Source organism: Vollenhovia emeryi, unplaced genomic scaffold (genome assembly GCF_000949405.1).
Source record: "Vollenhovia emeryi isolate VEMERY1.0 unplaced genomic scaffold, V.emery_V1.0 DF939144.1, whole genome shotgun sequence".
Taxonomy (NCBI): domain Eukaryota; kingdom Metazoa; phylum Arthropoda; class Insecta; order Hymenoptera; family Formicidae; genus Vollenhovia; species Vollenhovia emeryi.
In genome coordinates, this window is record NW_011967222.1 from 348,275 (window position 1) to 375,565 (window position 27,291).

At 42.5% G+C, this 27,291-nt stretch overlaps 2 protein-coding genes across 16 annotated transcripts in view; both read left to right on the forward strand.

The window, feature by feature from the left end:
* The first annotated feature begins 388 nt into the window (after positions 1–388).
* Positions 389–10,235, forward strand: LOC105566467 (eukaryotic translation initiation factor 4E transporter-like). Of its 3 annotated transcripts, none has more exons than XM_012020491.1 (16): positions 389–1,199; positions 1,534–1,631; positions 1,726–1,799; positions 1,881–2,148; positions 2,292–3,191; positions 3,305–3,656; positions 3,742–3,878; positions 3,953–4,033; positions 4,126–4,296; positions 4,368–4,604; positions 4,692–4,890; positions 5,017–5,088; positions 5,293–5,574; positions 7,050–7,223; positions 7,414–7,800; positions 8,265–10,235. In XM_012020491.1, exons 1-16 carry the CDS (start codon positions 1,022–1,024, stop codon positions 8,510–8,512), a joined length of 3,858 nt encoding a protein of 1,285 aa, XP_011875881.1. In that variant the 5' UTR covers positions 389–1,021; the 3' UTR covers positions 8,513–10,235. The 3 variants fall into 3 exon arrangements, with proteins under 3 accessions (XP_011875881.1, XP_011875882.1, XP_011875883.1); XM_012020492.1 differs by having other exon boundaries at positions 3,745–3,878; XM_012020493.1 differs by lacking the exon at positions 5,017–5,088 and having other exon boundaries at positions 392–1,199.
* Positions 10,236–12,886: 2,651 nt separating this feature from the next.
* LOC105566470 overlaps positions 12,887–27,291 on the forward strand; it is a 31,091-nt gene continuing 16,686 nt past the window's right edge. The window contains exons 1-5 of one of the 13 annotated variants that reach the window (XM_012020495.1): positions 15,489–15,500; positions 19,752–20,025; positions 25,151–25,334; positions 25,845–25,911; positions 27,163–27,233. In XM_012020495.1, the coding sequence (XP_011875885.1) occupies positions 25,174–25,334; positions 25,845–25,911; positions 27,163–27,233 (299 nt within the window). In that variant the 5' untranslated portion in view covers positions 15,489–15,500; positions 19,752–20,025; positions 25,151–25,173. The other 12 variants (XM_012020508.1, XM_012020503.1, XM_012020506.1 and 9 more) reach the window with 12 other exon arrangements.

The following is a 27,291-nucleotide window of genomic DNA, read 5'->3' on the forward strand; positions in this document are numbered from 1 at the left end:
GTATGTATATCTTGCCCGAACCGAGGAAATGCCGCGTCGCCCCCGAGGCACCGCATTAAAATTGTAAATAAATCACCGCCGCGCGACGAAATACATATCGTTCGCGCGCGTTCCAACACCCGACGTGTCCCGCATCTCAGCATGTGTACGTGAATCTTGTGTGTACGGGGCTAATGATAATTTCTTGAAGTCTCAAGGACAATACCAGTCACGTTTGAACCATCCCTGTAGCCAATCGAGCGCTCACTCGCCCGGGATTCTCTCGGAAGAGCTTTGATTGGTCTACGAGAGAGTCGCCGTCTTGGCCGAGGGGACGGCATCGAAGCCAGCCAGCCAGCCAGCCAACCAGTCAGTCAGTCAGTCAGTCAGTCAGTCAGTCAGTCAGTCAGTCAGTCAGTCAGTCAGTCAGTCAGTCAGTCTGCGCTGTACTTGCACGACGGTTTACACATGTTCCTTCTGTACCGGGTTGCGCGAGTGATACAGGATACGTAAAAAGCTGACCATACCTGACGAACAGTTATTTCGTCAAGTAACACGAAAACGCGCGATTCCGAGACCTCGGAGAGTCGGGCATTTAACACGTTGTTTTGCTCCGCTTCGCGAAGAAACACGGAAAACCGAGAGCCCGTTTTTTCCAAGCTGCTTCGTCGCAAGAAAAAAAAAGGGGCGAGTATACGTGGAATCGTTCCGCTGATCTCGAGACAAAGAGAGAGAGCGAGAGGGAGAAAAACACTTGGATCTCGCTAGAGTTTCTTCTTCGTGCCGATTCCGAAGGAAGTTGGTTTTAAGGGACGAGTCTTCCGCGGAGGAATCTCATTTTTCTCATGACTCGCTGAACGTGGTTCGCGACTGGGACTTAGGGGGTTTCGGGAATTTATTGTTGACCGCCGTTTGCCCTTCGCCTGTTTGTTTACATCGTCGGGACTGTTGCGCGGGGAAACAGAACGAACGGTTGTACAGGGCAGATAAGAGAGAGGGCCTCCTCTGCGATTTATTCGAGGCGCGGCGCACGGTGTCAGCGATGAGACGCATCGCCGTTGATCGGTTTATCGGTTCGAACTGGTATCGCCGACCGCGGAAGCGACCGCTGGTCGGCCCGACCGGATCTCCTTTCTTGGACATCCTGGTCATGCAAACCAGATCCTGCCGTTGGTTCCGGAAAAACAAATCTGTCAATCCTCTAAAGCAGGTGACCTTCCGTAAGTACGAACGCGTTGCGCCAAAGGCCCGCGACCTTAGGGTCAATGTCTACAGCGAAAATGCTAAAAGCGAGCGGCTTTGTTTCTTTACAATTGTTCTTTTAGATAGAGACAAACCTCTCCCCCCGTCCCTGCTCCCAGCACATTTTCGCTACACTGTAAGACACAGAGTTGACCCTCTCGCTCCGAGAACTCGACTCCCGGCGGTGAAAAATTGCGCGATTGCAACTCTCGGCGTTCGCTCGGCGAGCGGCCGTTGAAAACGAGATTTCGATTGCCCCGAAAGGCAAAGCCGTCCGCGTTCTTTCTCACATTGCGATTACTTTGTTCGCAGGAGATGAGGCCATTATATCAATGTCGGTGGCCGGTGAGGTGACTGACGCATCGATCATGGAAGTAGGCCGTTCTAGACCACAGTATCAATATTCTCGGGTAAATATCGTCTTGCAAGCGCTGGAATGTTCCGCAACGCTCTATCGCTCCTCGCGATATACATTATTTGTATTGTATCCTCTTTTTTTTTCAGGAGGATTTAATGCTGATAAAAAATTTGCGATTATCTAGACGTAGGCCTATATTCCTAGATATCGCTTATAATAAGTAAGTTGCAAACGTTTGGAGTACCTGAAACTGCCGAGGTGTCGATACACGTGTTTGTTTCACTGATTATTTCTGCCGCAGCTCACGAGGCGTTTGGGACCCCGAACGCTGGCACTCGGATAGAAAGCGTAGCGATACACCCCCGAAGGAAGAGAGGACTGGACGTGGTGATCAAATCACTGAGAATCATAGTAAGCGACGTAACAATGGCGATCCACGAGACCGAATACGTAAGGAGCAAGACGGGATCGTTTTGAGTCCGCAGCGGAGAAGTTTTAATTCGGGATGTTTCGTTAACGTGAATCAGCCACCAAGCCGGCGTCCGGAGAGCCCGATTGGCAAAGCAGAGGTACGCGGCCGTTCTCGCGATCGATTCTTCTTTTTTTTTTTTCTTTTTTTTGGTCCAAGTCTGCACGCGTCTATACCGCCTTGGCTCTCATTTACGTCGCTTTGTATTCTGTTTATAAACACAATTTGTGAAACGCTTCGCAGGTCAGCCATCGTGAACCAGTTCGTCGAATCGGCAGCGGCAGAATTTTGACACGGGATATATGGGACTTCCGAGCGGAGAACGAAAAGATGGAGCCCGAGCGTGCGGATTACGGTTTCAGATCAGGCACGGCCGCTGGTGGCTCTCTGCGTGATCGGGATAATAGAGATAATCGCGACGGGAAGGAGCGGGACAGGGATCGCGACATGCGAGAGAGGGAGCGCGATCGCGACGGTCTGCGCGAGCGGGACGACAGGTTTGAGCGGCGATCGTTTGGCCGGGATTACGGGGACCGTGGCGACAGGGAGCGCGATCGTGGCGACAGGGGAGGAGTGGATCGAAATGAGCGGGGCAATCATCAGATGGATCGGGATAAGGATCGCGGACGCGACAAGAGATTCGGTAACGACCGTCGACGGACTTACAGTGATACTCGCGACGCGGACGAGCCGGAATGGTTCAGCTCGGGACCTACGTCTCAACACGATACGATCGAGCTAAGGGGCTTCGAGGATATTCCGGAGGAGAAGGCAGTGAGCGGTGGTAATGCCAAGAGTAAGAAGCAGACTCCCGCGCAGAAGAAACGGGGCAAGAGGAATGTCACGGAGAAGGACGACAAACCGAGTGAGAATTTGGCGGGCCCTAAAGGACGCAGCACCCCGACCGTTATGGATCAGCCTATGATCGCCGTGCCGGCGCACTCTCCGATTTCCGAACAAAACGAGCAATCCATCGCTCAGAACAAAGAGAACAACGTCAGCGCGAATACTGTCACCGATCCGACGTCCGAGTCGGGAGAGAACTCTAGTGCGAATCAGAATCAAGAGGACTCGCATCCTGACTTTAATCTGGATGAGTTTTTGAAGTCTGATACCTTCTCTGGCGTCTCCGGATTGTTGACGGTGAGTCGTCTCTTTAATTCGTCGCGATATCCGTATCTCGATTCGATCATTTCAAGTCCAATTTTATTTCTCCACGTCACTCAAGCAATTTCTTTCTCTCTCCCCATATGTAGAATGGTGTTGGTTCAAATAGTGGTACCGGTTCGCGATTCAGCCAATGGTTTAAGAGAGAGAGTCCAGTTCAACAGGCGGACAGTCGTAGAGCTTCCATACAAGATGAATTGCTGAACAATTTATTGAACGACATCACCGAGCCAAATATTCAAATACCATCGGTGACGGAATCAAACACCTATTTCGCTCCAATTTCTCCGGCCAATACGACCAATAATGCTAACACGACCACAAACGGCGTAAAATTACTCGAGATGTTACATCGCGGTAATAAGCCGAATCAAAACGGCCAGGGTGACGCGAGTAATGCGGCTATACCTATGATGAAAAATTGCTCCATTAAAGATTTGGGTAAGACTGATATATCATTTTGTCAAGCACCACCGTAAAACGAACGAATTACGGCACAACGCGATAAACATAAATTCCTTTCCAGAAGTTGGTGGCAAAGTTGTGCACAGTTTGGAGGAATTGGAAGCACGTATGCGGGGTGGTGCTCCTCCACCTGCAACTTCGACTGATGCGCCCCGTGTAAATAAGACTGAAGAAGATCTCTCTGCTTTTAAGAAACTGGCAAGTCGACATGTGATGATTTAACGTCACTTTGTTTTAGAAATGTATATTAAAACGCACGATTCTTTGTTTAGCTTGCTCAAGTGACTGGAGGACAAGCTGTGCCTGCAGCTAACGGACCTATCACCCAAAAACAACCTGTAACTTTAATGCAAGTAAGTTGATATTTAATTTTTCTCGCCGTATTAATTGAAACGTGTATAATTTGTATCTCTTTTTTTTTACTTTTCTTCCTCTTGTCTTTCAGTTACTTAATTCGCAATTGAAAACTCAGCCGTCGTCGATGTCCCATCAACAGCCGCCCACAGAATCGCTTCATACTGCAACGTTTAATCACGTCGGTCCACTTGGTCCTACACAACATCCGCATCAGGCTCAGATGCAACACGAGAATCTAATGAAAGTCCTGCAGATACAGGTATGATGTACACTTTGTTTGGTGATTGATATGCGCGCGCGATGAATTTTGACAAATAATTTAATTAACAGCAACAGCAGCAGCAGCAGCAACAAAAGCAACAGCAGCAACGACATTCTGATATGCTATCGATGATGATGAACAATCAGAGGATGTTAGGTGTCAGTCCAGTACCGACGGAGATGCAAATGATGATAAATAATGTCCCGTCGAGCCAAGAGCTTTTACAACGACCGGAGGCTCAAGCAATCATTCAAGGTTTACAGCAAGGGGAAATTACCAGGCAGCATCTAATACAGCAATTGCAGGTCAGTTATTTATGATCATCTACAATGAACTGCACATATTTGCTACAGAATATAATAAAGATTTTTTTTAAATTGTATCTTTGATAGAATCCCGCAATGCAGCATCGCCATCGAGAAGTACTGGTCAACATTTTGAAAATGTATGGTGGCACCACACCTCGCACTATAAGTCCGCATCCTCATCCCGCTGCTTCTATCCCTCAGGAACATATACTGCAACAGATGCTGTATCAGCAGCAGCAACAACAACAACAACAACAGAGAATTCCATCTCCTATGAATAACGGTAAGATGTTTCACATATTGACGATCCTTTTTCAATTCTTCTTTATCTATTCGTATAGGCCAGTTAAAAATTTATAAACTTCAATTGTTATCAAGTTGAATGATTTTGTACTGTATTGGAATGCAGCTTATTGTCCACCTCCAATAATATCACCAAATTTAACAGCTAATCCTAGTACTTTATCAGTACAACATCCAGGTAATACAATAAACTGTGTTTTTTTATTTTTTTAATATTTTAGATATATAAAAGAAGATGTCTAATTAAAATTACACGAGAAAAAGGCTATGTAGTAATATCATTGGATAAGTTATTTCAATCTAAATTAAGTGTTAAGCAATGTTGCGATAAAGTTGGTAAAATTTCTTTTTAATTATATGAAAATTATTATTATTATTATAGTGATACCGCATAGAGTACCGTCGCCAAGAGAGATTGTTATGCATACACAGTCTATAATGCAAAGTGCTTTAATTAAGAAGAAATTGGAGGAGCAGCGAGAGAATTTCCGTAAGCGGCAGGATCAGCAGCAACAGCAGCAGCAGCAACAACAGCAAGTTCAGCAGCAGCAGCAGCAGCGCGCGTCAAGCCCTGTTAACTCACCAGCTAAGCAAACAGCGAGTCCGCTCGCTTTCACTCCAACCTCTGTTTTACGCAAAATGACTGCTGATAAGGAACCTGACGGTGCGAATCAATTCTGCCAAGTAGAAACGACCTCTTCTGTCACTCCTGCAATTAATGGAAATGTACCTCGCATGTCTAAAAATAATCAAATGCACGCCGCGGCTTCTACCGTTAATCTCACAAAGTTTTCTGATTCTGTCAATCGGGTGCAAAATGAGACTCTTAAAATGATCTTCCTGCATTCCGCTATAGCTAATAATACTAGTAACGATACCACCTTTGGTACGGAAGAATCGGCTTTAAAGACCAAGTATTTGTGTCCATTAGAGCAGAAACAAGACGCGCAAGATAATTCGAAGATTAGCACAGCAAAGGAAAACACTTTCCTTGATGTTAATAAAGATGCAAACGACGATGCAAAAACAACCAAGTCTGATGTAGTAGATGTTGATAATGATACCAACAATAATAATTGTGTTTCACTTGATGAGGCACTAAGAAAATCATCTGATTTCGAAACATTGGTAGACGAGGATAAAATGACCGCATCTACTCCATCAGACGAAATAAAGAACGTTGATTTGCAAACGGCTACTTTACTCGCAACCGCTGAAAACGTCTAATTGTCCTGTTACATGGAGTAATGAGGAGTTTGATAAAGTGCACATTAATATTTCATAGAATAGCAAATTCTTAATTGTTATTCAGATCTATGTTTTTCTTTCTATTATTTTTGCGTTATAATGAAAAGCAGCTGTTTGGTTTCTTCGTTTAATGTCGCAGCGTGATGCTTTATGGAAGCTTGAAAGATGTCTCTTTAGTGTGACAGATATTTTGAAATATTTTTATTTTATATATGATAAAGAGCACTTTATGGAATAAACTCTTCATTTCTTAACATAGATTTATTACATTTTTGAATAGTATGTTGAAATAGGTTTTTTTTTAATAATAAAAAGCTTTATCCTGTCTCACATGCTTTAACTATCCTTTTTTTTCATACACGCTTTCTCCTATTTTTATTGCATCTTTTCACCAATTTATGAGCTTGCTACTTTTTTCTATGCTACTTGCTACTTTTAATTATGCCTGCACTTCTGCTTGATCCTTATGCTTGCCACAAGATTGCATGCTCATTTTTTACAGAAATAAATGGAATATAAATAAATGTGTAACTGACGGCTGCATTTATTATTATTATTATTCTTATAAAAGCGTTACAATTATAACTAATAATGGCAAGTTTACAATAAAATGTAAAGTATAAAAATGATTATAAAATAGTTGATGAAAAATGATAGGAAAATACGGGAGTAAAAACGTTAATAAGTAATGTTTAATAAATATTGAAATGATTTACCAGTTGTGTAAAACTGAAATGAATTTATTGAACGTTTACATTAGCAGACACTAAATTTTTTTACAAAAAAAAAGAAAAGCACTAGCGTTAGCACTAAGAGAGCATTGATATTTGAGTTTGTATCATAAATGTTCCGACTTAAGATCTTAATTATTTATCATATATTTAAATATAGGAAGCAGCAATGAACCATCGAAATTGTCTACGCAAACTCAAGCTTCTCAAATGCAACAAATGCAGTCGGCTGCAGTTCAGTTACTTGCACAAGGAGCTCTCTCGAGACACACCGCATTGCGGTCACAACCTGTTCAATCAACATGGTCAAACCCATCACTCAAACAGCATCCAGGTTTCTATCTTTTTAAATATTCGCTAAAGTTTCGCAGATAATTTTTTTTTATCATGACCTTATTACAGACGATGATAGAATAAAATTTTATTGTTGACTATTTTTATAAAATATTGTTTGAAGGACTCATTTTGGGATTAGCAATATGATGTAGCTGTCAGCTATGATATTACAGAAATTTTTATTTCAGGTCGACCTATAGTAAAAGGCGGTAATAACAGCAACACGAGCGGTACTCAGTTCCAATATAATACGGGAAATACAGAATTCCAACAACAGCATAGAACGGTCCCGAATGTTTACGGCAATCCAGCACGATCTAAGCACACGATGGCAACTTCGTTACCGCATCATAATGTCCCACAGTACAATGTAGCGCAGAACTCGATTATGAATCAAAGATCAAATCCTATGAATACCCAGATGAAGGCGCAGCAGGTCCCGACGCATCTCGCTAACATGCAGCAACCACCGCACGGGACCGTTAACATGCAACAGCAACAACAACCGCCGCAGAGAGCTGTAAATACGTCAATGCAACTTGTCATGAGCCAAAACTACAATTCTAATCGCACAGGTAATGATTTGATCAAGCATGAACCAAGAATGTTCTAAAATAACTTGTAACAAGTCGAACGATCTCTGACTTCTATCTTTAAACTCAATGTTTACTGAATTCAGAATCCCTTCTTACCTTATTTACATTGATTTTCAGGTATTTCCCCTCTCCCAAATCAGATTACAAGCAACGGTGTTCAGAAGTTGAAAAAATAACGAGCCATTCTTAGCTTTCCTTCATTTAATCCTATCCTGACGTCATTTATCCCTTGGGTTAAACTAAGTAATCAATTATTAACCACGTGGGAATTTAGAGTGCTTCACTTGTTATGATTAGGAAAATTTTATAACAGAATATTGTCGGATCATACAAATAACATGATTATCGGTAAACTAGCCTAATTAATCCACACACGTGGCGATAATATTTGCCCTTATTATTTAAACGACAACGTCTGTTACAACATTGAATTATATGCGCAGACGGACGGGCGATGCGATCGCAACAGTTGAACATGGCAGTCGGCCGTCAACCTTCACCGGGCCTCGGATTTGTGGGCAGTAACGGAGGTGACCTTTCGCCAACATCTAATCAACTTGCGCGATGGTTTAGCCCAGAACTTCTCGCTCAAGCTCGGGCCGGCAAGCTCCCGGAGCTTGCGCAAACAAACGTCCTGTCGTTGGAGGAGCTCGAAAGACTTCAACACGCGTCAACCATAGTGCATAACTAAAGTGACATTGCACTCGAATTACGTTTCAATTCTACAAAATTACATTGGTAACGCTACTACTGGTCGAAGAATCGGTACTCTTCGTACATTTTCCTTTTACGTCCGAAGCACCCGTGTAACATCCCCTACATGGATGTTAGATACACGCCGCTAAATTACAGACGGTACTCGCCTACGTAGATCTTTTTATCAAGTCTTCGTATTGACAAGAGGTTCATTGAAATAACACCGTGTATTTTGAGTAGGAATAGGGTCGATTAATCGGTTGAACGGTACTTCTCCTTCGAAAGATCTTCTTTTCTCGAAAAACATTGCTGACATCGTTTGTGAAGCCACTTTTCCAAGTTTTCGCGGAATGTTATTTAGAAACTACAAATGTACAGAATAGTATATGATATTAAGAACGAAGCGTTAGAACGAAGAAGCGGACAGCTTTCTACGAAAACGACGTATTGTTTATAAGACTGAAAAAAATATGAAAATTCTTATTGTTGATTATATTGACAAGCTGTTTGAGCTTCATATGCGTACTTTCTAAATGACAACACACGATAAGATCTATTTGCCTAAGATAGGACTGCAAGTTTCGTGTGTATTCCTGTCTCGTTATCTAGCAAGAATCTGAAGATTATCTGGCGACTTGAGCAATTAATTTCCATGTGTTTTTCAGATTATATTTGTATCAATCTCTCAGTTCCTCGTTTACGATTAACGGATGAGGATGTACTGTGACTGTATTTTGCAATGATTCATAAGTAATGAAAGCACCGTTACAGCACAATTACCTTTGTTCCCTCTATTCGGAACAAAGCAAAGCGATATTTTAACTGCTGTCAGCAGGCATGAAAATATAGTCCGTACTATGTGTCCGACACAAAAACTTGACGTTGTCGCCAGCAGGGTAAGAACTAGATAGTCGATACGTTTAATCTAGTATTATTTATAGAGTACGTCGCGCTTGCTTATTTACAACTGGGACTTGCATAAACCCTTAGGCAAATAATACGCGGATTCCTCGAACTTGAGAACTGCGAGCTAGCACCTGATACAATTACTTACACAGAGTGGTGGTGTCGTATTTAATATTCTATTCGTATTACTGCAAACAATGCGATCTTATTAACACGAAAAGCGTGCGAAATAAAATGATGAGTATGTGACATCAAATCGTGCATATATTATAAAAAATAAATATATAATATATACTTCTCGTGTGTAGAAGAGCGCGTGAGAGTGCGATGTCATTATCCTGATCGAAAGTGATATATAGACCGAACTGTCTTAATAAAGAAACTCAGAAGATACATAGAAGAATCGTTTGCAGAATTAATTAAGGAAAATAAGAACATTCCACCAATAAAGGATCAAATTAAACGAGATATCTTTGAGAAATTTCGACATCAATACCGTTGCTAATATGCGTTTGCTTTCGATTTAATTGTTTACTTCAAGATTATAATTTTCATGTAATCACACAAAAAAGGTTATATACATATATATATTTATATATATCGGACTCGCTTTAAAACGATGACTTCTATTAAAAGTTAACTTTACATTTAGAAAGGAGATAATATTGTTTACTATTTAACTGTGTACATTAGAGTCTCATGCGCATATAATTGCAGTTTTCTTTTTCATAGTTGATTAAGCATGCAACTATATTCTCATACCTTTAAGAATTACAGCTAGAAAAGCGAACTAATTTGCACAGTATTTTGCATGAAAAAGAAAAAACAAAAGAAAGAATATTAGTATTTTATATATCGTAAAAATAATATTTATCTGTTCCTTCTACTAATTGCTTGACATTTATATAAATGAGTTACCTAGTCTAATTTTTAAATACAGATTACATTCATAACTTATTTATATAATAACCTTTTATTATCGTGTACTTTGTATAAGAAAGTTATGTAAGAAACACAAAGTAAATTTACGTATTTAAAGTCCCAGGAGAGAAATAACACAAAGCTAATTTTCATAATTATTTTGTGCTTGCAGATAAAATGATAATTTTTTTAAGGTTTACATACAATTACGAAAAAAAATTAATAATTTTTTGATAAAAATTATATAATTAAAATATCTTATGTTAGGTATAGTGATGGCAAACGTTGTTTGCATCAGTGCCACGTCCGTATTCACTCATATTTACTCTTACCAATGGATCTGGCTGTCGAACCATTTTATTTATGCAAGGAATATGTGATCTCTTATACGCCTGTTATCTAATGTGTAAAAGATGTTCTTTATAATATGATGATATTTTATAAGAAAGCTTATCTTCAAAAAAAGAAACACGTGCTCTTACGTTTTATTTGTAACTCTTATCTACGTTTATCAATCGATTAGATTCTTAACTCATATTAATATATGTTAAGTTATATATCAACTACGTATATAAATATTTATATTATATTTAATATAATGGGATATATATGAGATATGTAGGAGACATATTTTATATATACACCCCATACAGCACGCATGTCTAAAAGGCATCTTTAAGACGTCTTTAAGTCGTCTTTTAGACAATACATATCTAAAAGACGACTTAAAGACGTCTTAAATGTGCCTTTTAGACATGCGTGCTGTATGGGACGTTATAATAATATAATACGGAAAGATGAATATCGAAAATAATTTGCACGTAGAGGACTATTACGAGCATGGTACACATGAGCTATTAATAATAATTATAAATTTTACAATTCGCGAAATTTCGAAAAATGCAAGACGGCTTATGGGACTCTAATGTTACGCTAAATGTACTCGTCGAAATACATTATATGGTACAAACGATACTTGTGCGTGTGTGACAGACAGAGAGGAAGAGGACAGGGGTGTGTTTTTGTAGCATTTCCGTTCATCGATATTGTATTCATTTAGCAAACGTATCAAGAGCGATTTTTTAAATTGTATCTCGAACCGATTTATCACCATAGATTTATTTCAAGTGTCCGTGAATGTACAAAGCGCGTTAGAGTGAAGAGTAAAGGGAGTTTAAGTCGTTCAACCATGATATCTAAATACAAGTACCATCGAAAAGGGAGCGAGAGAGAGAGAGAGAGAGAGAGAGAGAGAGAGAGAGAGAGAGAGAGAGAGAGAGAGATTTGAATTTCCGATTGCTACACGTAAAAAAGACGCGAGGTACTGAATACATTGAAGTGAAAACATGTGTGTTGTGTGTAAAAATTGGTTTCTCGACAGAGACACGAAACAAGTTGAGGAAACAATTTTTAACGAGGCTTATTTAACGTTAAAAAATGTTCTAACGCTGGAATGACCGAGGCAATCCTCGCATCGATTTCGGAATAATTACAATTCAGGATCGCGGTTGTAAAAAAACTTTATATTCGCGTCGACTTGCAATTTTATTTCTACCATTTCGAAAATGTTTATTTTTAAATTAAAGAGGATTGAAAAACGCGTCGTTCTAGTGTTGAAGTGGAAATTTTGAGGGATCTTCTCCGGGATGCCACGTTTTTTCATAACGTTTGTCGGCTTGATGATAGCGATTTCTGTTCTCTTGAGACAAAGGACTGCTACGTTTCGGATCGCTGCTGCGAATTGCATTTACATTTAGCTTCATGTTTCTAGGACGACGATGAAGCTTGTTTACCAATAACTTGGTGAGGGAAACCAGAAGCAAAGCGGAGAAATTGTGACCGACATGCTCGAGGGGACATTTGATCTTTTTATAAGACGCGATCGATTACACTTCTGCTTTCATTAAATGGAAAATATCTACGATCGAGACACCCGTCTGATGTATTTGCGGACTTAAAGATTGTTCCGTAACTCGAAGACACATTTTTGTAAATAAATCGATTCCCAAGCAAACACTAAAACGTACGTTTAGTCTATGCACTGTGGGTCGATGACTTGTAAATAAAGTTACTGAATATTATATTACGTGAAAAGTCGAGAAAGAAAGATGTCACAAATAAATAAAAGGAACTGTAATTATTATCCTCGTTACATCATTCGTCTTGCTGACAATGCTGACATCGGTCGCTCTGGAATCAATTGTTTAATGTTTGCTTATAAGTTCGAAAGAATACTTGAAGATAGTTGATTTACGAAGTTAATGACATATTTTGTTTTCTGTCAAATGCTCTTAAAATTTCAAAGTGATTGAATTGTGCACGATTGTTACTTTTGTAATTTACAGGAATATAATTTCTCGTCTTTTTGAATATAGCTGAACCAATTGCAGCAACGGAAATAGTCACGTGCATCGCGCTTGAATCGCCGCATCAATAGCCGGTATTCATAGTCCGTTCTTATATTTAAGATCATCTTAAGTATACTCCTAATGTATTTTTAACCAATTACAGAGCCGTATTAGCCTCTTAAGACAACACTTAAGATGATATTGAAATAAGAATCGACTATGAATACTGGCCTATTTGTCCTACATTACTTGGCCTACATCAGGGGAATAATGGACTTTGATTGGAGGATTTCCTTATGCGTGGTCTACAATGCGAATCGTAATCGTAAGTATAATTGACTGCGATTGGTCAATACCATTAGACACATAGGAGTTGACCAATTATAGTCGATTATTCTTACGACTACGACTCTGCGACTCTCATTGTAGACCCCGCATAAAAGAACCAATGCGGTAAAGTGCAGGCGAATGATTGGCTACACATTTCTCGGAACTAGAGCTCGGATCAAGTTGTAGCATCGTGGACACAGGCCTTAATAACTTCGAAGCGCATGTCCGCATGTCTACACACTTCTACACGCTAGAGGGCGCATGCTGCGGGCGGTAGAACGAAGAAAATGGCGGCTCTCCGCGAAGGAAGCGCGGCTCGCCCGCTCGGAGACATTCTTCTCTCCGCACCTCGAGCTCTTACGTCGCATCTCGCCTTTACCGAGGTCGAGGTCCCGACTGACTCGAGCCGAGCCCGAGAACCCTCCTAGCAACTCTCCACTGCGGATGTGCGGACAGTGTTTCAGATCGTCCGCGACTTGAGTGCGAAACGACGATGTGCGCGAACGAGAATCAAACCGAGAATTCATCCCGGTAAGGGAGATTCCGGATGCGGCGATTCGTCCAGATACAATAAATTTAAAGCGACCCGCTATGAGAGCCTCGAGTCACCGTCGATTTGCGTACTCGACGAGGTCTTGTCAACTCGGGAGACGTCCTGACTGCGGAGAGCGAGGAAGAGAGGAGACGTAAGCGCGTGATGCCGACAGTCTCACTCTCGTTCACATTTTTCTCCGTCTCGATCTCTGCAGTCAGCCGTACGGTCTCTCCCTCGAGTACGCGTGATATTCCAGCGCGGTCCGATTCTCGGACAAGCATGTCGATCCCCAAACAACTGCTCCGAGCTACCGTAGCCTCGAGCGTCGAGGACGTTTCTCCCTTCCCGTGCCCCGTGCTCCCTTCCCTGTCATCCGGACCACCGCGCACCTTCGAAGCAGCCGCTCGCGCGCTCGTAACTTAATCGGGGCTCGATTCTTGAATTCACTCAGAAGAGAAACGTACGCGAAAAGTTAAAAGTCTAGCTAAGAACTACACGAACAGCCAGTCGACTTGCAACTTCTCTGCGAAAACGAAACTTTCGCATACGTTTCTCCGTTGAATGCATTCAAGAATCGAGTCCCCATCCTCGGACGAGGATCGATCTCGGGTGCTCAAGTGACCGTAACGCTGCTGCCCCTGGAGTTGCGCGCGCGAGATCCGAGATCGAGTCCTCTTCGCGGCTGCTTCGGGGGATCGGCGGTCGCCCGCCGGCCCCGAGGGGGACGTTGGCGCGCGGGCGCGCGCGCCTGCGACTTCCCGAAATGCCACGCAGAGTCGAATCGTCATGCGTCACGTACGACTCGTTACTTTCGGGGAAACGCGATCAGCTAAGGAGGACGCGAGAGAGAGAGAGAAAGAGAGGGTGGGTCAGTCGCGTAATTGAAAATCGATCGCGCCGCCGTGCGTCGCGGAATTTCGCGGCACGGCGGAGTGAGCGAATGGCGGATGGAGTCCCCCGCGCGAGAGACGAGGCCGTAGACGGAATCACTACGTGGCGGCCGTTGCGCGACGCGTCGCTCGCCCTTCGCGTCCGTCGCAATTAGATCGCGCACGAGCACGATTAGCCGTCGCCGAAGCGGGGGGGGGGGAAAGAAAAGGGGGGCGGGAGGACATTTTCGGGAACAATCGTCCCAGCCCGGGGAGGTCAAGCGGAGGCCGACCACGCTGTTCGCGTTCGCACCGACGGCAGGGCAGCGAGAGAGAAAGACAATTTTCCACGCGCGTTGCTGTACGTTTTTCCGAGTCGCGCGTGCAACGTGCACACGTATAAACGCGCATATGTATATATATATGTATATATATATATATGTAATAATGATGAATCGGCCATGGCACGTCCCAGTGCTCCATGCGGACCCGCTGCTACCGGTCCTCCTCGTCGTGGCGCCCCTCTCACGCCGAAAGTGCCCGTCGTGTTCGCCCGTCGCGCGAGGGACGCGCGGAGGACCTTGGGCGACGCCAGGGAGCCGAACTAGATTCGCGGGACTCAAGCGTCCCGGCAAGACGGCCCTGGTGACGTAATTCGCGAGCCGATCAGGCCCGACGTTTCCTTCCGCGAGGAACCTGCCTCGAATCGTCGCGAGCGAGCGGGAACGTGAGGTGGCGCGGATTACGTCGCGCTCGCTCGCGCCACTCGGCTCGCCGTGCCCTTTCGCCCGAGTATCTCGATTCTGCGGAGAGAAGCCGCGAATCGATGTCGCGTGGGACATGCCGCGGACGGACGGCTTGGAACAATCGTAGGCAGTGATTGTTCCACCGTGGTGGGCCCCCGGAGCTAGCGTGGCGAGACCGCGGGTGCCCGCCCTCCGATCGGTTTCCACGCCGAGAGCCCGAGACGACCGCGCGCCAAGTCGTAACGATGAACTGATGATTCACCGGCTGCGCCAGCGAACGACCTGCGATTCGCCGTCTAGCCCGGAGCTGGAGGTTACCCTATACGCGGTGCGTATACCTGCGGTCGCGCCTGCCGAGTCACCGGGACGATGGGCCGGGACTCGTTTCTGCACGATTATCTCACGCTACGGTAAATAGTCGCAATATCTTGTCCGGGCTCGACGAAGGCCCGAGGGCCTTGGCGCGCTTCTAGATCGATCGTCGGACCTCGGCGGTGACGCGGCTCGAGGAGCGACGCAGAACGACGCTTCCCATCTTGCCCTCGCCGCGGATCCGCCGGGATCGGATGCCAAGAATCATCGCGCGTAATAACGCCCGGCCGTACGTGGTGCATGCACGCGTGTATACGTGGTATGTGTGCGGTAATGGGCAAAATGGTCGCGACATTTTTTGTTACACGAGTCGAGGTACTCGAGAAGTGGATCGGAAATGCTCAAAATGGCTTCGGAACGGCCATCGAGTAAAATATTCCTCGGAGGTTTTGAAACGTAATTAAGGGGATGCTGGAGTGACGGCAAATACCGACACGTAGAGTGACAGCTGTCTTCGAACTGGCTTTACAGACTTAAAAATCCTTTCATATACTTAAAGTATGCACACGAATGCATTACAGGCTGGTCAGTTTAAGACTAAAAACGTGAACAAAATTAGAAAGTATTTTTTTGATGTTGCACGTAAAGCTGTCAGCTCAAAGAAACTTTCTCTTGTATACGAATTATATAACCTATTTGCAGAAATCGAATAACAGTCTGCAATTCGGATTAGATCTAAGAATAATGTTGAATCAGTAAAACTAAGATTGAAAGTCTAATTATGAAAGGTTACTGAAGAACTTTATTTTATGTAAAAACGCATATCTTTACACCCGAAGTGTAGCTACGAGTGACAAACTGTAGGTGCCAGATCTTGCGACAGATAGTGCTACAATGTGTTAGACAAGGATAGATGTCGCATGAGTAGAATCCTAAATAATCAGAGAAGCGCATTCGACGTCTCGCCAGCTCATTGGCTGACCGCCATGTTGAGCCCGTAGTGCATCCTATGTGCAAACCGTGCAAACTAAGCGCATCGTAAATAAGAAGAAGGTATATTTGTAATGTTATTTTCTAAAAGAAAACATATTTTAGATATCCCTGAAACATTTTTGATACATCTTGGTTATACGTTGCGTGGTTTAGAGTTATATCGTACCATAACCTGTACTATTTCAGCTGTACTATGTCGCACTCGTATTTCTTATTTCAAAATTATCTTAAGTGTTGTCTTAAGAAGCTAATACGGCTCTGTGATTGGTTAGAAACATATGAAGAGTATACTTAAGATGATCTTAAATATAAGAACGGCCTATGGCCGGTATTCATAGTCGGATCTTCTATTCAAGACAGTCTTGAATTTATCTAAAGATTCTGTACGGAACATTTCATTGACTACGGAGTATCGAAAGATGATCTTAAGACAGTGTCGAATATAAGATCTGATCATAATATAACTAGTATGCCCACTTTCTGTCGGCCCTTTGATCTTTTCGGTTTCGATCACGGGGTATTCCGCCATTACTTTGGTGTGTGAAATTCTTTCACACTGTCGCATTGGCCGCACCAAGATAATGGCGGATACGCAGAAAGGATCGGCGCAAAACAAAACAAATGACAGAGTGGGCATATTAGTTATACTATGATCTGACCACAGTATAACCAGTATGGGCACTCACTGTCGGCACCTTTGATCTGGGCGTTCTTAATTTTCCGCCATGTTTTTATTCGCGCCAACAGTGTATCAACGGCTAAAAGTGCCTGGGCCCTTTTCAGGATCGTATCCAGGAAAGGCGCATACGAACTGGCGTACATTATTTATTGTAAATAGAAATGGCCTATGAAAGAAAATGTTCTAATAAAAGTAATTAATGTAATTACTTGCTCCAACGTATAAAAGTATTTACGCGTTATTCGTCAACACTGCGAATTTTTCAATGTCACACCGACTTTGCACTAATACACGTACAAAAATCCTGTGATTGGTCAGAATAAAAACATGTCGGATGCGCAGTACGGATCGGCGCGAACGTGAAACATAAGAGCGAGTGCCCATACTGGTTATACTGTGATCTGACTATGAATACCGGTCATAGAAAGAGAAGGAGAGCAGAAGTGAGTCATAGGCTGCGTTCAGCAGATACAACTGTTGAGTGAGCGCTCAATGATTTCTTAACATGATTGGCTGGATCTAAAAGTATTAACCAATCATACCGAGCGCTCACTCAACAGTTGTGCTTGCTGAACGTGGCCAATGTGTCTTTGTCCAACTTGTTCGTTTTCTCCCCCCCTCTTGACGCTGAACGTGAAAGAGAGCATGGCTGCTTTCGCGAGAAAATCAAAATAATCCAGATTAAAATGATCTTGTGCTATGATTGGTCAAATCTGAAATTTCATAGCATTACAATTTTATTCAATGAAATTCCAAATTTGACCAATCATAGCACAAGGTCATTTTAATCTGGATCATTTTGATCTTCTCGCGAAAGCAGCCCATGGGCGTTTTCCAGCAAGGACACAGTGTAACACAGTGAATCGTTTTATCCTTGTTTAACATTGGCAAACAACAAGGATGTAATGATTCACAGTGTTACACTGTGTCACATTGTGTCTTTGCTGGAAAACGCCCCATGACTCATTTGATATGTCTGCACTCTATCGTTTAAAACAGTGCATCCATATGGATGGTGCAGTCTAGTATATAAAGCCAACGGCACACGATATTATTTTTCCCACTGGATTGCTTACGAGAGCCAATCAGGATTTAGCCTTAAGTCACCTGATCTAAAACTCTGCATCCTTATTGGTTCTCGTAAATAGTCCAGTAGGAAAAATAGTATCGTGTGCTGTTGGCTTAAGTCTATGGTTGCACTAGCTGTACTATTTCAGCTGCGGGCCCAACATAGCGACCATGAGAAGCATGGAGGGAGTAACGATTGCGCTTATCTGATTATTTAGGACTCTACTCGTGAATATCTCCGTTCTCGTTTCTTTTATGTTGTGTTTCCAACACATCTTTACATCCTGAACTGAATAACAATATAGGACATTAAATTATCGACGATTTCAAAGTTCAGCCATCAGTCCAAGATCCCCTGTGTCCTCTGTGCCTGGGGCTCGATTCTTGAATTCGAAAGAGAAACGTATGCTAAAATTCTGCTCTCATAAAGGAGTTGCAAGTCGATTAGCTGTTTGCATGGTTTTTAACCAATCGACTTCAACTTTTCTGTGGAGGCAGAATTTTCGCATACGTTTCTCTTTCTTACTCTTCTATATTTTTGGGACTTTGCCAGAATAAGGAACTATTCTGGCCATCAACGAGCAAGTTTCTCTCAGTTTCGCTTTCGAATGAATTCAAGAATTGAGCCCCTGAGGTTCTTGTTGACGTCAAACACGAACGACGGCTGTATTTTCCGAGATTCGGTGATAGCGAGGCAGAGAGAAAGAGAGAGAGAGAGAAAGAGACATGCCAGGTGAAGCGTCGACGAAACCTCGCCAGATGTGCGCGGAAGGTCGTCGCGTTAACCTCGCGATACGAATCGATAAGAATTTGCGTCGCACGACTTCTCGGGCTTTGTTCCACTTTCCCCCTAGGGGTAAAATTGGCTGGGGAAATTTCTACACGCGACAATCACGGATGCCGACAGACAAACAGGAAGGAAGAGACCGCTCGTTCTCTCTCTCTCTTTCTCTCTCTCTCTCTCACGGGGAGACCAGGGGGCGAGGAATGTCGCGCCGAGGAAAAGTTGCGGGTGATGACTCCTCGCGAGGACGCGCCAAAGTATAATATATATTATACACGGGGCTCATGCATAAACCACACATGTATGACTCTCTTCCACTCGACAGAACAGATCTACGGATCGGCCAAGTGGCTGAGGTGGCGAGAATGCTCTCTACTACCGGGAATGGTTCTCGTTGCTCTTTCCGGAGCGAATACACGGGACACAAATGCACAAGTCGCAAGATCGGTCGTACCGACGATTCGGGCCGCTGGACTGGCGACTATATCGAACTCGGGAGCTCGCTCTCGCCCGTTACAATGCCGGTGAAGGAGCGTTTGTGCACTCCGAGCGACGTCGTTGCCACTGCGTAACCGCGAGAGGTTCCGACGCCGCGAACTCGGTACGGCGAGTGTCTCTGGGCGTTGGCACGGGACGGAGCTCGCCGTTGCTCGTCCTCGTCGGTGCTCTAGTTTCCCGCACCGGCGTTGCGGACGGCTATAGAGAGCGCTACGAGAAACTCAAAAAAAGGAAATCTCACGTAGGTCCCCAAGATTCAGTGTCGGACATTGTGTGTGCGTGTGTAGCTTTTGTGTAAATGGTTGCGGGACGGGGAGAGAAGGAGGAGGAAGGGAACTGCGAACCGCATCGATGAAACGTCGCACGGCCACTACGGCAGGGAGGGAAGGAGAGGGGGAGAGAGAGAGAAAGAAAGAGAGACAGAGGGCTGGAACGCGTCGGACGCAGGATCGTATCTAGAAGCAGGAGACGGATCGACGAACTATCAACTGTCTGCCTCCGAAGGTGATGATCTATCAGGTGCGCAAAAACTAAGGTCATCTCTCGTCTCTTGTTTCCTTTCGGTCTGTTCCTTCCTCCTCTCTTTTCTTTCCGACAGGCAGATACGCGCTTAACTGCTTTGACGCCGCGTCTCGATCGCATTGGCTTCGATTGTCCTTCGTTTGCACGCGAAGGGCCGCGCGTTCCCTTGATTCGCAGTTTGGACGGGCGAGCTTGTCGTTGTGAAACGAATTTTGTCGCTATTTGTCGAAATTCCATTGTGCTCGAATGGAAATTTTTGCTCACAAAACAGATCTTTGTTCTTTTATTTTCGCATTTTCGCCGCGTGATTTGTTACACCGAGATTCCAGTGTGACGATGCGCACCACGATGTCATTTTCGATGCCATTGTTCGTCGGGAGTGCAGCGATTCTCGAATGCAGTCGCCATTGTGTGACACGACTACAACTCGTAGTTCCAACGCGAGAGGTTTAGAACTCTGTAACACTGTTCTCGTCGTAGGAGACAACATTGTCTCCTCTTTGTGCTCTGTTGTGTTTTATTGCGTGTCGCCGAGGCATCTTACACCACACGAGAGACAGCGAGGGAAAGAGAGCAAGATTTGGTGATAATTTAATATGTATGAGGATATTATTAACGTTTTGCTACTGACGTGGTTTACGTAACGACTGACGTACGTTGCCGACCGTTGCACTTGGGAAAGTTTTGGGATTTTCAAAGAGCTCGCTGCTTCCCGTAACGTCGAAGAAACGTGTATCGGCTTCGCAGCGCTGAAAAATTAATTTTATAGAAATTCTAAAATCCTTTCTCTACATATGTTTTTTACAATCTTCCCAAATAATTATCCTGATATAATTAGATGGAGGATAATTAGATGGAAATTGTTTGACTGAATTAACATGTTGTAAACTCATTGGTGATACGTCGGTTAAATATGAATTTTAAACATTTAATATCAAATGTTGAATAGATCTTGCATTTTACTGTTATCCAGAATATCTTTGAGCTCGTTGAATTTCCAGATTTTATTTCGGGGCCTCTTGCCGTCTCGATCGTAGAGAATTGTTCGTATCTTTCGCTATGACGTTGCATCGGGAGATCATTAGGCGCTCTTTAACCCTCAATATATACGCCATGGACATTCCGTTGCGCTCAGCCTGACGACATATCTAGTCTGATCTTTTGGATGGTCATGCAAAGAATGGCGACGGTCTGCGAGAAAGCCTGGGCTGCTCGGAAAGCCTAAATTTTTCAATCAAGTGGCGCCCTCATAACAGATCTCTACGCCACCTACTGGCGTCATCGAACTACAAGGCTGCATGTATCTCGCCTCGGTCTTTCTTCTTCGAATCGTAGAGCTAGGCACAATAAGGTGATATACGACGACGATTTGGTAGGAAATCTTTCTAGAGTGTTGATCACTGATCGACGGCGCCGATTTGTTTCGATAGATAGGGTCTTCAGTAGGTTATTGGTACGTACGTGAATCTTCTATCAGTAATATCTGAACATAACGCGAGTGATACGTGGATTTATCTGCTGTGGTATTTGCTTCGGCAAATGGCGCATGTTCATTTCGACCGGCCACTTGGAGGAAGTTGTAGAGGTTGTGGAAATCTAAACTTCTCACGATTTGGCCTCCATATCTACTCTCAGCTTCGAACTAAAGCTCTTAATTTTCGTCGATTGGAATTTCTGAGTTTCCGATAGCCATTTCGATCTCTGGCATCTCTTTTTTGCTGATTTTCAATCTACATACAAATTTATCTTTCACCATTATTTCGACTTTTGTCGACTTCAGAGTGTTTCCGACGAGATCAGGCTTTGTGCCCTAACTGGGACGCTTTGTGTCGCTTTGAAGGCAACGATTCTTTACGCGTGCAGTGCACATCGAATAGTTTTTTTAGGATAATTATGGTTTTATCACTATTCGGAAGTTCCCGAGGTATAGTAAAACTGCGAAATGTATTAGCTATTATCTACAAGACTTCAGTTTTATTTATCGCAAACTTGTTTTAATTTTATAATCTGTGATGGTGTTTATCATATATTAATAAATCTGTGAGGTGTGCGTGTGTGGTGGATTTTTAAAAAGAAGTTATGTGCGCGTGTTTACCACAGAAGAATGTGCAAAATGATAAAAAGTGTATTTTTTTACACAAAATAGTGAATATACGAAGATTCATAAATAATAAAAATGACGCAGAATGCAGCGTCATTTTGTATGACGTCATTTTGAGTTTCAAGATTTGTTATCTTAGCAACGTGAAATTAAATGTCACATTGGAGATTCGGTTAAGATTCGAAGAAACATGAAAATTTATATTTGCTATAATATATTACTAATATACAGTGCGCTTCAAGCAACGCATGATGTTGAAAAGTCAAATAACGACATTTTATGCTAAGTAGCACAAAATCTAAACACAAGGTTCAATGCAAGTTCGATAAGTTTCCGGTATATGTATATTATGCAGCCCACATGCGCATAATAAATTTGTCTCGACGGCACAATTAACGTGGCCGCAACGGCGCTGTGTCGTGCGCTGAATACGCTTGAACACGTCTGAACGCGTTTAACGTAAAGGGAAGACGTGTTAAATAACACTAGGAATAAATATTACCGCAATATCCACCTCAATTTATTCGCTCGCGATGCAAGATAAATCTTTCTAAACCTAAGCGTTTTATACGAAGGTTAGGGATTAAAATTTTGCAAAATCAAATCGAAGGAAGTATAGTGTCTTGATAAAAATTTTATTTCGCCAAAAAATTAAATTTACGGTAATTGCATATTTTATATAAATTCTTCGCGCTCTTGGAATCGATATATTTAGAGGTGTGTTCGCGCGCATATTAATTAACAATTTGTCTTTCACTATTGTTCTTTGATGCATCGTGCATAAATGTCACTTGGCTGAGCAACAAATGTTTTCCCACATGAGTGGCGATTTGTTTAACAATATGTCACGCTCGCAACAAATAAATACGGCTTCTTAACGCTATATTTGCGGATCGATTCTTTATTTGAAAACTACACTATTCACGCATAATCCAAATGAATGAACGACTATGTGTTCTAGCACGTGTATCGTTCATCACAAAAACCTTCTTAATGTATTACCGTACGTTTTTGAATAAATCTAAGATGATTAATTCAATTGCATAAAACAGTGGTGAAGAACCGTCCTTAAACACTGAAAAGGTTGCTTTCGTGTGACAAACAGATGCGCTCCATACAGTGAAAGGGGTTGATTGGATCAATATCCATCTTACACCTGGAGCACCACCATGATTAGCTATAGCTTTGGTGGGAAAGTTTTTACGTGTATTACAACGAAAACTAGGGATATCATTTACGTGCGTACGCTTAATGCGACTGCGTGTACTAATATACATGGTGTTCTGTATGTTACCTTGTAACAAAATGTGTCAGATTTTGTATACACGGTAATAACATTTTGTGCATTTAAATCACATGATAATGTTTCTGGTATGTAATCGGCGTGTAATATCACGAATGATAGCCTCGCTCTTTGATGCGAAATCAATTGCGGCCTGATTTAAAACGCAAAGTCACGAGACACGTGGTTGTCCTTGAACAAGACTCGAAGTCGCCAGACGAAATTCAAATTGAGAATATTCGAGAAATCTCCCGAGCCGTCGATCCTGTCCGAGAGCCGTCGATCCTGTCCGAGAGCCGTTTCGTTTCACGAAAGAAAACCGGCCTCCCTCTTAAATCCGACGCAGTGCGTTATGATTCACCCTGTATGCAATGCGAACAACTGCGGTGACAAAGCGTGCAGAATTGTCGGAAAATAATCGATCGTCAGCGAGGTGTACGCGCTTGGTCGAAGCGCGGCATCGTCATTCGGTCCCTCTGCCGAAGATTGGACGCTCGTCGAAGGACGTTCGCGGCGCTCCGATTCTCGTTCTAGAGCCCCAAGAAAATTTTGTTCAAGTGCAAACGGACGTACGGACGGCTGCGTGTTCGGGACAAAGAGAGAGGCGACTCCCGTGCATTCTCGCATGGGGATACTCCGTTATTCCGTCGTGAGAACGGAATAGAACGTGAAAAGAAAGAGAGAAAAGGAGAGAAATTCCAATAAATCGAATCGGAACACGATATATATATATATGTATATTTGTATATATAGATATATATCTGGACAAGCGCGGTAGCGATGCCATTTGGTGGTCCCGCGATCGAGGAGTGTGGTCTGTATCGGCGATGACGCACGATACATAGGTATTCATCAATCGCACGAATTCGACGAGAGGTCGAAGCCTCTTTCAAAATGGAAGTAGAGCCGTGATAGAAAATGGTGCCTTTTGCCGCTACGGCTATGATTGTGAGCAAATTGCGGCGCGTCTGGTGAACGACAGATATTACACCGTTCTACGATAAGTAGGCGGTTTAATGCAATCGGTATTAATCGGCGGGAAGTAAGAGGCCTGCATGCTGTGCTTACGCGTGCGCGAAATATTCGCAGACTCTCCGAGGAATCGGAATAAGGCGAACGGCACCAAAGTTGCTTATCGAGGGTCTCGTTTGAAAGCGAAACTACTCGCGGCGAGAGAAATCATGAAATCTGTAATGTTTTCAGTGCTTTTCCGAGGCTTCGTTGACGAGCGAACGGACGTCTTTGCGTCTAACGAATGAAAGATGTTGATAAATAATTAACGACGAGATCGCTCGACCATGTCGCGTCCTCGTCGAGTCGCGACAGTTCAAATCTCGCGTGCCGTTATTGCTTGTGGTAATTATGTCAATGTGAGTGTGCTCAATAAAATTTATAAAATTTATAAAAAAGTTATCAGTCGCGAAAATGCATATAATTGATCAGTAAGATTCCGCCTGCCGGTCGAAAATATTTATTCTGCGAACGTGGATTATAAAAAAATGAGATGGCGACGTGTTCTTTTTGGTGATCTTTAGAGATCTTCATCGGCCCTGTCGGTTTTTCACCTCGCGTGCATATTGTACGTTCGAAATATCTAAAGTCTATTTCGACATATATCTCTTGCGACGTAGAATTAGAAGTAGAAATAAAAATCAATTTGTCTCGTGTAACAGATACAGGCTGATTAAAAGAAACAGTGGTTGCTGTTATAAAAGAGCGGCGTGTTTTTCTAAATGCAGGTTGATCAACAACAGGGAACAAGATGGACGAATACAGCAAAAAGTTTGCGGAGATGCAAAAGTACATTCCGTTCCTGGAAGCGATGATCGAGAGGCTGCAGAACGTTAAGGACAAGGACAATCGGGAGATTCAATTACAGAAGATGCGAGGTCTCCACGGGATTCTGTCGAACAGCAAGGGACAGTACGTTAGACGGCAAATTCATGCGAGATTACTAATGTAAAGTTAGCGCCACACTATGCGCGATTCGTAAAGTACGATTTGTGATTTGTGATTCACAGACATTCGATGGACATTCGTTATTGCCATACTATTCGTGATTCGCAGTTTATCATTCGTAATTTGTTATTTGTCGTTTCGTTCGTGTTAAGTGCGACAACTTTTAATCTTTATCAGTTATTACAGGACTTGCATTGTAAGTCTACAATTAGTCAAATTTCAATATTAGTCAAAAAAACACTGTTTTCGTCAAAAAACCGCTCGGCCAGCGAATCACTGTGAATTGTGAATCGCGCACGGCGAATCGACGAATTTTTCCTCCACACTATTCACAAATATACGAATCACGAATCGCGCATAGTGTGGCGCTAGCATAACCGCGCGAATTCCGCTGTTAAAAAGAAAAGGTGTTAGGTAGAAATTACGATACTGCGACCGTTCAGTTATTAACTGTGAATGTCATTGACAAAATAGGTTGAAGATGGAGACATTGCAACGGTGCGAGGATGTTTTGCAGAAACTGCACAGTAAAGTAGAAAAGGTAAATATATTTGCAGACGTACACCATTGTGGCACACGGCAAATTGATCCTGGTTGATGTTGGTTGTTTGGTGAATAAACTCCTCAAACTACGGAGTGTCCTAAACGTTTTGAAACAAGATTTTACCAAATGTTTATGTTTGTCTCTAATTTTTGGGAAGGTAAACGTTAGGACACTGTCCGTATTATTATTGTTTGTCTATATTATTTGCCTATACTTTTGTTACGTATGTCATTGTATTACTCGAAATAATTATAAGAGATCGTTCCTTTAAACAGCTCTGTAAACGGATTCAGTTTTATTTTCGTTAGAAAAAGGTTGAAGAAATATTCATTAAACTCAGAACTAAAGACTAGGATTATAGTCCAAAGGATCTAGTTTAAATTTATAATATTTATTACACAACCGCGCGTCTTTAAAGAACTATTGTGTAGCGCATTTGTTTCTGAGTAGCATATTTTCTATATATCTCACTTGCGATAGAATATGTGAAACATGGTGAAATAACCCAGTACAAAACTTTTCATGCATAAACATGAATAAATATGTAGAATAATATAAAAATATACATGAAATATGTCCATACACAGTTCTGTATAATTTTATAGATTTATACATGCTTTTATAGGAAAAATTGCTTAGTTAGAATTATATGTAATTGTGTACAATTGTACAGTTATTTATAATTATAAATGAGCAGTTTTTCTTTTTAAAAATTTTCATATAAAAGCATGTATAAATCTATAAAATTATATAGAACTGTGTAGAATTGTATTGAATTATACAGAAATATACAATCTAAAAATATATATTTGGACATATTTGATGTATAATTTTATATAATACTATATATCTGTGTATGCTCATGCACAAATTTTTTACCGGAAATGTAGAGTAAATTTTATATAATGCTTCCACATATTCACATCTTTTATCGCAATGTGAACTGACTGTTTATTTTAGGGTTGTATGGTATTCTCGTCAGTCTGTAGTTTGATTTCACGAAAAGAATCGAGGATTTTACTTTGCACATTTGTTTCGCACAATATAATTTTAAAAGCACCGCACGCAAATGTTATACGATAGAAGTACATACGTTATCTCTCTTGGCCTCTAAAATAGTAGCCGCTTATTTGATCCTTGGTTCTTTACGCTCGTAATATTCCTCGGTGTTTCCTGTTGTTTCCTGTTTTTAGGCTTTCGTAGTGCATGTCTAATTGTTTTATTTTAATTATTCTAATTCGACATGAGTTTCAGGGAAATGCACCCGGTTTACAATTGCCGTTTAAGCCAAATGATGGCGTCATACCGCTACCTTCGACGTAAGTACTACTGTGTACATCAATGTTCGAATTTCAAAAGTAGTCAGCATGATTGTTG

Bases quoted from the DNA above. Each gene is read 5' to 3' on its own strand.
- LOC105566467 (XM_012020491.1), top strand. From the start codon at position 1,022: ATGAGACGCATCGCCGTTGATCGGTTTATCGGTTCGAACTGGTATCGC. The intron at 1,632-1,725 runs GTAAATATCGTC...TTTTTTTTTCAG, and splicing joins CACAGTATCAATATTCTCGG to GAGGATTTAATGCTGATAAA. The intron at 4,297-4,367 runs GTATGATGTACA...TTTAATTAACAG, and splicing joins TGAAAGTCCTGCAGATACAG to CAACAGCAGCAGCAGCAGCA.